This window comes from Oncorhynchus masou, chromosome 29 (genome assembly GCF_036934945.1).
Source record: "Oncorhynchus masou masou isolate Uvic2021 chromosome 29, UVic_Omas_1.1, whole genome shotgun sequence".
NCBI lineage: Eukaryota > Metazoa > Chordata > Actinopteri > Salmoniformes > Salmonidae > Oncorhynchus > Oncorhynchus masou.
This window is the reverse complement of record NC_088240.1, coordinates 76,860,943-76,871,353: the sequence shown is the minus strand read 5'-3', so window position 1 is coordinate 76,871,353 and position 10,411 is coordinate 76,860,943. Positions and strand designations below refer to the sequence as shown.

Genomic DNA, 10,411 nt, shown 5'->3' with positions numbered 1-10,411 from the left:
AAAAATTATTAGTGAAAAGACAGTCATCTATCTATTTCAAATAATAATTTTCAGTCCGATTTAGAAAATTGACAACTTCAAATCATATGGATTACATTTATTCATCTTAATGAATTCCATATGTGACAGGTTTCAAGTCCAAGTCACGTCCCAGTTTCATGTTTCAAGTCACAGTTTGGCAGCAGCAGGCTGGGGTCCCATCCACTTCTCTCCTAGAAGACACAAGGATATGATTGAATAAGGTCTGCACTGAGGTGAATCTTGATGGGCCCAAAGAGATGACAGTAATGATATAGGAACCAATATTCTAAACAATAGAATCTACCATATCTAGCAACCAGGAAGCAATAATGCAATAATGATAACGGTCTTGAGTTGAGTGATTACATACCTAGATACATCTATCAAAAGGTTGTGAGGTGCATGACATAAAACGTGTAAAAAGACGTGATGTATTACAATACGATGTACAGTATTGATTGCAGTCCTGTGTAGATCAGTTGGTAGAAAATGGTGCCAGGACTGTGGGTTCGATTCCCAAGGAGACCAGTACAAAAAAAGTATTCAAATGTATGCACTCACTACTGTAAGTTGCTCTGGATAAGAGCGTCTGTTAAATGATGTCAAATGCCAAATTGCTGTAAGTTTATAGCCTACAGTAATTGTTATCATCTTAAAGGTTGAGTTTGGACACAAAACAGTCAAACTCCGCCCCTTTCTCAATTTGGGCGTGACTTTGGTGGTTCGTCGATGTGTCATTCTGGTCATGCACGCCCCGCGACCAACTTGGCTAGTTCGTTACCTAAGCTAGCCACTGTAGCTAGCCAGTAACTCCTCCAGTATGTGTTGACGTAATATCACAGGATTCATTTTTGGACAGAAGCTACAGAGATCGGTAAGAAATGGCACTTCTGTAGCTAAATATTGTATTCACCCAATTTGTTTTTAAGCATTACATGCCCTGGTATGATGGTGGATTGATAAGTCATATTGGTTAAAGTAAATTCTATAATATGCTATTCGTGAATATTCTGATGCATCCAAAGTGGGAGTTTATGCAGGAACATAACACCTTATGATGCCAGAGGAAGTGTGGGCTCACCTATGCAGTCGGCAATGAGCTCAAACCGGTCAGAGCCAAAGAACACCTCCGCCTTTCCGTTCACATGACACACAGCCAGAGGAAAACCAAAGGCCTGAGGTAGAGAGTACAGAGACAAGGTGAAATAGCAAAAGAAGTGAATGTACTGATACTGATGTCCACTCCCACACTGATGGCTGCTATTGTCATTAACAGCCATCTAAACCATCTACATGTATGGGGTGGGGTTGGTTGGGAGGGAACAGGGAGAGGAGGGGGAGACACTGACCCTATGGTCCAGTGCTTCCTGGGTGGATCTCTTCAGCTTGTCTTTGATTTCCTTAGAGGTGGACAGTTTCAGCAGCTCTTCCACCTCACTGGCTGAGAGCCCTGCCTTCATGGCTGCCTGGAAAAAACACGAATCACATTAAAAACAAACAACCTGCAATGTTCAAATCCACGACGCCACTATCTACCCAGACCCAATCTCAAAATGCTCTAGGAGGATTATGCCCTCCAGCACTCAGGGATTGTGATCTTGAGAACAATGGCATTAGTGTTGGAAGATAACACATGTTTAACACTTTAGTAAAATGCACATTTTTCAGATATTATGTGAAAGGCACATGGGAAAAACACTAGACAGGTGATGAATGGAGAGAAGCCTTGAATTCAAGCTACAGTGACGTGAGTACATCCTGGTACCTCAGAGAGTGATGCAGGCTGGGTAATGTCTTTGTCTTGGCTCCAGATCCTCATCCACAGCTCCCGCGACACCTGCTCTACCTGCTTATCTCCTCCCACCTCCCTCTCCTGTACCGCCGCCACAAAGCGCATGGCGGACAGCGAGCCTGGGACAGACAAATACATGGTTGCAAGAGAATAATGTGGTGACTGTGAGGCAAGCAAGGAAGAAGATGACAACGAGTTGAGCAAGGAGTTTATTTTGCTTGACGGCGAGGCACAAAAAGGTTAATAGAGACCATACAGAGCAGTGTATTAGGTTCATAGGGATAAAGCTCATTGATAATATAGAACAGACATGTTGAAAGCACAGATGTTTTTCTCCTTGAGTGTCCCCAACAGACAGCAGTACTCAATGGAATGTTGAGCTACCAAATCTTGCTCTACTACACTGAGGCCAATACCTGCTAATGATGCTGTTTGATCTACATTAGGAAACCTTAATTCATCTTTAAGATATGTTAAGATACATTCTATATAAGAAACAGTACTGGCATATTAGTGCTGTTCCCACCCTATGTGAATATATATCCAATAGCGTTGTTATAAGCTTGGCAAACTAGGCTACTTGCATATTTACATAAAGAAGATGCAGGGGGGTTGCACCTTTTTCGAACATGGCCTCAAAGGGGTCAGCAGGGAGACTGATGGGGACCTGGAAGTACTGGGCTAGACGGTGCAGGTCTGTGGTCATATACAGGAACTTGTTTGGGACCAGACCTGGGGGCTTATTACCTGGAATACAGGATAAAAGTACAGACTTTACATCACAATGCAGATGACTCATCGTAATGACTTAATGGCTGACTGACAACATGTGCAATGTAAACATAACAATCCATCCATAGCCTATTGTGAAGCCTGGTTTGTGTAATGTTGATCTTAGCTAATTACCTGATCCTTGCATGATGCCACCCAAGAACGCAGGACGTAGTTTAAGGTCAATGTTCCACACATTTCTGTAACGGCACATGACCTAAAGATCGGATACATGCATGCACAATGATTAATCAATGCATGTAACTCTACCTCTGAAATTAAAACATGTACAATCTAAAGGCACTGACCTCAAAGCCAAGCCATGAGTAGGGAGAGACCACGTCATAAAACAGTTCAATCACTTTCCTGGAACTTGCCATCTGAAGGATTTTATTTTTGTATTACTTCAAAAAAATTAAAGATTATTATGATAATAATATTATGATATGATTATGATAATAATAATAGAACACCAGGCAACAGCCCCCCCCCCCCCACACACACACAATTTAAATAGATAATAATTCAGGACATCATTAATGTGTGGATACAGTTAGCTAGTTGTAACATACCTGTAACATTGTCATTGCACTGCAAGTAAAAACGTTCCTGTAGCCACAAACACTTAGTTATAACGTCATTTTGTGGAGTAAATTAATTATTTGCACGTTACCTTTGACCACCAGCTAGCTGTCCTTCTGATAAAGAAAGAACTGTGTCAAAGTTCAACCATTTAAAACAATCAAATGCACTTTACACTCGGATTGTTTTCAAGTTTAGAAATGTGCACATATGCACCAAGAGTCCATTGAAATTACCCGTGCAAAAGTCAAACCAGTTGTTAACTTTGTTCTTTCGTTTATTATTTCAAGGGTACATGAAACCTAACGATAAAGACACTCAACTGGAGCTGCTTTAAATAACCCGGATTATAATAACTTGCAGTCGAGGGCCCAGTGCTTCTGGGTCATGGCTAGAAGGGATACGTTGTGTTAAATTACATCTAAAGTAGTTTTTTCCATAGCGAATCTTAATCCTTTCGTAACGTTAACCAAATTCTCCAAACCTGTTGCGTAAGATCTCTTTCCCTGCTACGAAAAGTAAATTCTAGTCAATTGTGACATAAACTGTTTCATATCTAGTCAAAACCGTGTAGGCTTACTTTCTATATTCTTCTTCTTAAATCTTGAATGCTAGTTGCATACAACGCCACCTATTGTTTTGGATGGAGTGTGAGGCCAGTCACGACCCACCGTACCTATAACACAAGACATTCTTCTACCGCTCTGCTTATTTTGATTAAAAAAACACTGACCTAATAATAGTTTGCAGCCATCCACAAAAAAATATAAACGCGGCATGTTAAGTGCTGGTCCCATGTTTCATGAGCTGTGTTAGTGAGTATTTTACCCTTTGTCAAGATAATCAATTTACTTTTCGCAGTTGCTAGCTGTGCTACTAGAGATCCTGGTTCGATTCCAGTCTCTTTCGTAGACAGTCGTTACTGAGAGACCATGAGGAGGCGCATAATTGGCCCAGCGTCGTCCGGGTTAGGGGAGGATTTGCACGCTGACGGGCGTATTCGCGCTGGCACGGTCGCCAGGAGTACGGTGTTTACTCCAACATATTGATCTTCAACTAGTAGTCATAAACCACCTGAATATTGATCTTCAACTAGTAGTCATAAACCAGCTGAATATTGATCTTCAACTCGTAGTCATAAACCACCTGAATATTGATCTTCAACTATTGGTCGTAAACCACCTGAATATTGATCTTCAACTAGTAGTCATAAATCACCTGAAAATTGATCTTCTACTAGTAGTCATAAACCACCTGAATATTGATCTTCAACTATTGGTCGTAAACCACCTGAATACTGTTCTTCAACTAGTAGTCATAAATCACCTGAATATTGATCTTCAACTAGCTGTCATAAACCAGCTGAATATTGATCTTCAACTAGTAGTCATAAATAACCTGAATATTGATCGTCAACTATTGGTCGTAAACCACCTGAATATTGATCTTCAACGAGTAGTCATAAATCAACAGAATATTGATCTTCAACTAGTAGTCATAAACCACCTGAATATTGATCTTCAACTATTGGTCATAAACCACCTGAATACTGTTCTTCAATTAGTAGTCATGAATCACCTGAATATTGATCTTCAACTAGTTGTCATAAACCACCTGAATATTGATCTTCAACAAGTAGTCATAAATAACCTGAATATTGATCGTCAACTATTGGTCGTAAACCACCTGAATATTGATCTTCAACTAGTAGTCATACATCACCTGAATATTGATATTCAACTAGTAGTCATACATCACCTGAATATTGATCTTCAACTAGTAGTCATAAACCACCTGAATATTGATCTTCAACTATTGGTCGTAAACCACCTGAATACTGATCTTCAACTAGTAGTCATAAATCACCTGAATATTGATCTTCATCTAGTTGTCATTAACCACCTGAATATTGATCTTCAACTAGTAGTCATAAATAACCTGAATATTGATCTTCAACTATTGGTCGTAAACCACCTGAATATTGATCTTAAACTAGTAGTCATAAATCACCTGAATATTGATCTTCAACTAGTTGTCATAAACCACCTGAATATTGATCTTCAACTAGTAGTCATAAATAACCTGAATATTGATCTTCAGCTATTGGTCGTAAACCACCTGAATATTGATCTTCTACTAGTAGTCATAAATCACCTGAATATTGATCTTCATCTAGTAGTCATAAACCACCTGAATATTGATCTTCAACTATTGGTCGTAAACCACCTGAAAATTGATCTTCAACTAGCTGTCATAAATCACCTGAATATTGATCTTCAACTAGCTGTCATAAACCACCTGAATATTGATCTTCAACTAGTAGTCATAAATAACCTGAATATTGATCTTCAACTCGTAGTCATAAACCAGCTGAATATTGATCTTCAACAAGTAGTCATAAACCACCTGAATATTGATCTTCAACTCATAGTCATAAACCACCTGAATATTGATCTTCAACTAGTAGTCATAAACCACCTGAATATTGATCTTCAACTAGTTGCCATAAACCGCCTGAATACTGATTTTCAACTAGTAGTCATAAACCACTTGAATATTGATCTTCAACTAGTTGTCATAAATCACCTGAATATTGACCTTCATCTAGTAGTCATAAACCAGCTGAATATTGATCTTCAACTAGTAGTCATAAACCAGCTGAATATTGATCTTCAACTAGTAGTCATAAACCACCTGAATATTGATCTTCAACAAGTAGTCATAAATAACCTGAATATTGATCATCAACTATTGGTCGTAAACCACCTGAATATTGATCTTCAACTAGTAGTCATAAATCACCTGAATATTGATCTTCAACTAGTAGTCATAAACCACCTGAATATTGATCTTCAACTATTGGTCGTAAACCACCTGAATACTGATCTTCAACTAGTAGTCATAAATCACCTGAATATTGATCTTCAACTAGCTGTCATAAACCACCTGAATATTGATCTTCAACTAGTAGTCATAAATAACCTGAATATTGATCTTCAACTCGTAGTCATAAACCAGCTGAATATGTTATGTACTTGAGTGAAGACCCAAAAGCGGTTTTAACAGAAAACAGAGTTCTTTAATGAAAAACAGGAATGGCATAAATCCTCTTCCAACGTAGTCAATGGAACAAAAGAACGTAGTATAATGCAGGATGCACCTGCCAGGCAGACTCCGACAGGATAGGACAAGGTGGAAGCAAACGGGACGACAGCTTGCTTCTGGCATCAAAAACACAAACAAGAATCAGACACTGAAAGTAGCAGGAACAGAGAGAGAAATAGAGACCTAATCAGAGGGGGAAGAGAGAACAGGTGGGAAAGAGTGGATGAGCTAGTTAGGGGAGATGTAGAACAGCTGAAGAATGAGAGACAGAGAAGGTAACCTAAAAAGACCAGCAGAGAGAGACAGAGTGAAGAGAAAGGACAGGAACAGACATAACAAGACATGACAGTACCCCCCCCCACTCACCGAGCGCCTCCTGGCGCACTCGAGGAGGAAACCTGGCGGCAACGGAGGAAATCATCGATCAGCGAACGGTCCAGCACGTCCCGAGAGGGAACCCAACTCCTCTCCTCAGGACCGTACCCCTCCCAATCCACTAGGTACTGATGACCACGGCCCCGAGGGCGCATGTCCAAAATCTTACGAACCCTGTAGATGGGTGCGCCCTCGACAAGGATGGGGGGGGAGGGACGAGCGGGGGCGCGAAGAACGGGCTTAACACAGGAGACATGGAAGACCGGGTGAACGCGACGAAGATAGCGCGGGAGAAGAAGTCGCACTGCGACAGGATTAATGACCTGAGAAATACGGAACGGACCAATGAACCGCGGGGCCAACTTGCGAGAAGCTGACTTAAGGGGAAGGTTCTGAGTGGAGAGCCATACTCTCTGACCGCAACAATATCTAGGACTCTTGGTCCTACGCTTATTAGCGGCCCTCACAGTCTGCGCCCTATTACGGCAAAGTGCCGACCTGACCCCCTTCCAGGTGCGCTCGCAACGCTGGACAAAAGCCTGAGCGGAGGGGACGCAGGACTCGGCGAGCTGAGATGAGAACAGCGGAGGCTGGTACCCGAGGCTACTCTGAAAAGGAGATAGACCGGTAGCAGACGAGGGAAGCGAGTTGTGGGCGTACTCTGCCCAGGGGAGCTGTTCTGACCAAGACGCAGGGTTACGAAAAGAAAGACTGCGTAAAATGCGACCAACCGTCTGATTGGCCCGTTCGGCTTGACCGTTAGACTGGGGATGAAAGCCGGACGAGAGACTGACGGAAGCCCCAATCAAACGGCAAAACTCCCTCCAAAATTGAGACGTGAACTGCGGGCCTCTGTCGGAAACGACGTCAGACGGAAGGCCATGAATTCGGAAAACATTCTCGATAATGATCTGAGCCGTCTCCTTAGCAGAAGGGAGCTTAGCGAGAGGAATGAAATGAGCCGCCTTAGAGAATCTATCGACAACCGTAAGAATAACTGTCTTCCCCGCTGATGAAGGCAGTCCGGTGATAAAATCTAAAGCGATGTGAGACCACGGTCGAGAGGGAATGGGAAGCGGTCTGAGACGGCCGGCAGGAGGAGAGTTCCCAGATTTAGTCTGCGCGCAGACCGAACAAGCGGCGACAAATCGACGCGCGTCACGTTCCCGAGTGGGCCACCAGAAACGCTGGCGAATGGAAGCGAGCGTAACCCGAACGCCGGGGTGGCCGGCTAACTTGGCAGAGTGGGCCCACTGAAGAACGGCCGGACGAGTAGGAACGGGAACGAACAGAAGGTTCCTAGGACAAGCTCGCGGCGACGGAGTGTGAGCGAGTGCTTGCTTTACCTGCCTCTCAATTCCCCAGACAGTCAACCCGACAACACGCCCGTCAGGAGAATCCCCTCGGGGTCGGTGGAGACCTCAGAAGAACTGAAGAGACGAGATAAAGCATCAGGCTTGGTGTTTTTGAGCCCGGACGATAAGAAATAACAAACTCGAAACGAGCGAAAAACAGAGCCCAACGAGCCTGACGCGCATTAAGTCGTTTGGCTGAACGGATGTACTCAAGGTTCCTATGGTCAGTCCAAACGACAAAAGGAACGGTCGCCCCCTCCAACCACTGTCGCCATTCGCCTAGGGCTAAGCGGATGGCGAGCAGTTCGCGATTACCAACATCATAGTTACGTTCTGACGGCGATAAGCGATGAGAGAAAAACGCGCAAGGATGGACCTTGCCGTCAGAGAGAGAGCGCTGAGAAAGAATGGCTCCCACGCCCACCTCTGACGCGTCAACCTCAACAACAAACTGACTAGAGATGTCAGGTGTAACAAGAATAGGCGCGGATGTAAAACGATTCTTAAGAAGATAAAAAGCTCCCTGGGCGGAAACGGACCACTTAAAGCACGTCTTAACAGAAGTAAGGGCTGTGAGGGGAGCTGCCACCTGACCGAAATTACGGATGAAACGACGATAGAAATTAGCGAAGCCCAGAAAGCGCTGCAGCTCGACGCGTGACTTAGGAACGGGCCAATCAATGACAGCCTGGACCTTAGCGGGATCCATCTTAATGCCCTCAGCGGAAATAACGGAACCGAGAAAAGGGACAGAGGCGGCATGAAAAGTGCACTTCTCAGCCTTCACATAAAGACAGTTCTCCAAAAGGCGCTGGAGGACGCGTCGCACGTGCTGAACATGAATCGAGAGAGACGGTGAAAAAATCAGGATATCGTCCATGTAAACGAAAACAAAAATGTTCAGCATGTCTCTCAGGACGTCGTTAACTAGTGCCTGAAAGACAGCTGGAGCGTTAACGAGGCCGAAAGGAAGATCCCGGTATTCAAAGTGCCCTAACGGAGTGTTAAACGCCGTCTTCCACTCTTCCCCCTCCCTGATGCGCACGAGATGGTAGGCGTTACGAAGGTCCAATTTGGTGAAAAACCTGGCTCCCTGCAGGATCTCGAAGGCTGAAGACATAAGAGGAAGCGGATAACGATTCTTAACTGTTATGTCATTCAGCCCTCGATAATCCACGCATGGGCGCAGGGACCCGTCCTTCTTCTGAACAAAAAAAAACCCCGCTCCGGCGGGAGAGGAGGAGGAGACTATGGTACCGGCGTCGAGCGAAACCGACAAATAATCCTCGAGAGCCTTACGTTCGGGAGCCGACAGAGAGTATAATCTACCCCGGGGGAGTAGTTCCCGGAAGGAGATCAATACTACAGTCATACGACCGGTGTGGAGGGAGAGAAGTGGCCTTGGAACGACTGAACACCGTGCGCAGATCGTGATACTCCTCCGGCACCCCTGTCAAATCGCCAGGCTCCTCCTGTGAAGAAGAGACAGAGGAAACAGGAGGGATAGCAGACATTAAACAGGTCACATGACAAGAAACATTCCAGGATAGGATAGTATTACTAGACCAATTAATAGAAGGGTTATGGCGCACTAGCCAGGGATGACCCAAAACAACAGGTGTAAAAGGTGAACGAAAAATTAGAAAAGAAATGGTTTCGCTATGATTACCAGAGACAGTGAGGGTTAAAGGCAGCGTCTCACGCTGAATCTTGGGGAGAGAACTACCATCTAAAGCGAACAAGGCCGTGGGCTCCCTAACTGTCTGAGAGGAATGTCATGTTCCCGAGCCCAGGTCTCGTCCATAAAACAGCCCTCCGCCCCAGAGTCTATCAAGGCACTGCAGGAAGCAGATGAACCGGGCCAGCGGAGATGGACCGGAAAGGTAGTGCGTGATCCAGAAGGAGAGGCCTGAGTAGTTGCGCTCACCAGTAGCCCTCCTCTTACTGATGAGCTCTGGCTTTTACTGGACATGAGGTGACAAAATGACCAGCGGAGCCGCAGTAGAGACAGAGGCGATTGGTGATTCTCCGTTCCTTCTCCTTGGCCGAGATGCGGATACCCCCAGCTGCATAGGCTCAGCATCCGAGCCGGCGGAGGAGGGTGGCAGTGATGCGGCAGGTGGCAGTGATGTGGAGAGGGGAGCAACGGAGAACGCGAGCTCCTTTCCACGTGCTCGGCAACGAAGATCAAACCGTCGCTCTATGCGAATAGCGAGAGCTATTAAGGAGTCCAGACTGGAAGGAACCTCCCGGGAGAGGATCTCATCCTTAACCTCGACGAGGAGACCCTCCAGAAAACGAGCGAGCAAAGCCGGCTCGTTCCAGTCACTAGAGGCAGCGAGAGTGCGAAACTCAATAGAATAATCCGTTATGGATCGATTCCCCTGACATAGGGAAGACAGGGCCCTGG

At 44.7% G+C, this 10,411-nt stretch overlaps 1 protein-coding gene across 14 annotated transcripts; it reads right to left on the bottom strand.

Moving 5' to 3' along the window:
- Positions 1-82: 82 nt before the first annotated feature.
- On the bottom strand, positions 83-4,068 carry LOC135520611 (glutathione S-transferase kappa 1-like). Of its 14 annotated transcripts, none has more exons than XM_064946291.1 (9): positions 3,995-4,068; positions 3,258-3,282; positions 2,893-2,964; positions 2,720-2,801; positions 2,432-2,560; positions 1,787-1,932; positions 1,371-1,487; positions 1,103-1,196; positions 83-212 (listed from the first exon to the last, which is right to left on the bottom strand). In XM_064946291.1, exons 3-9 carry the CDS (start codon positions 2,962-2,964, stop codon positions 169-171), a joined length of 684 nt encoding a protein of 227 aa, XP_064802363.1. In that variant the 5' UTR covers positions 3,258-3,282; positions 3,995-4,068; the 3' UTR covers positions 83-168. The 14 variants fall into 14 exon arrangements, with proteins under 14 accessions (XP_064802363.1, XP_064802365.1, XP_064802362.1 ...); XM_064946293.1 differs by having other exon boundaries at positions 4,019-4,037; XM_064946290.1 differs by lacking the exon at positions 3,995-4,068 and adding an exon at positions 3,747-3,822.
- Between the last annotated feature and the right edge of the window lie 6,343 nt (positions 4,069-10,411).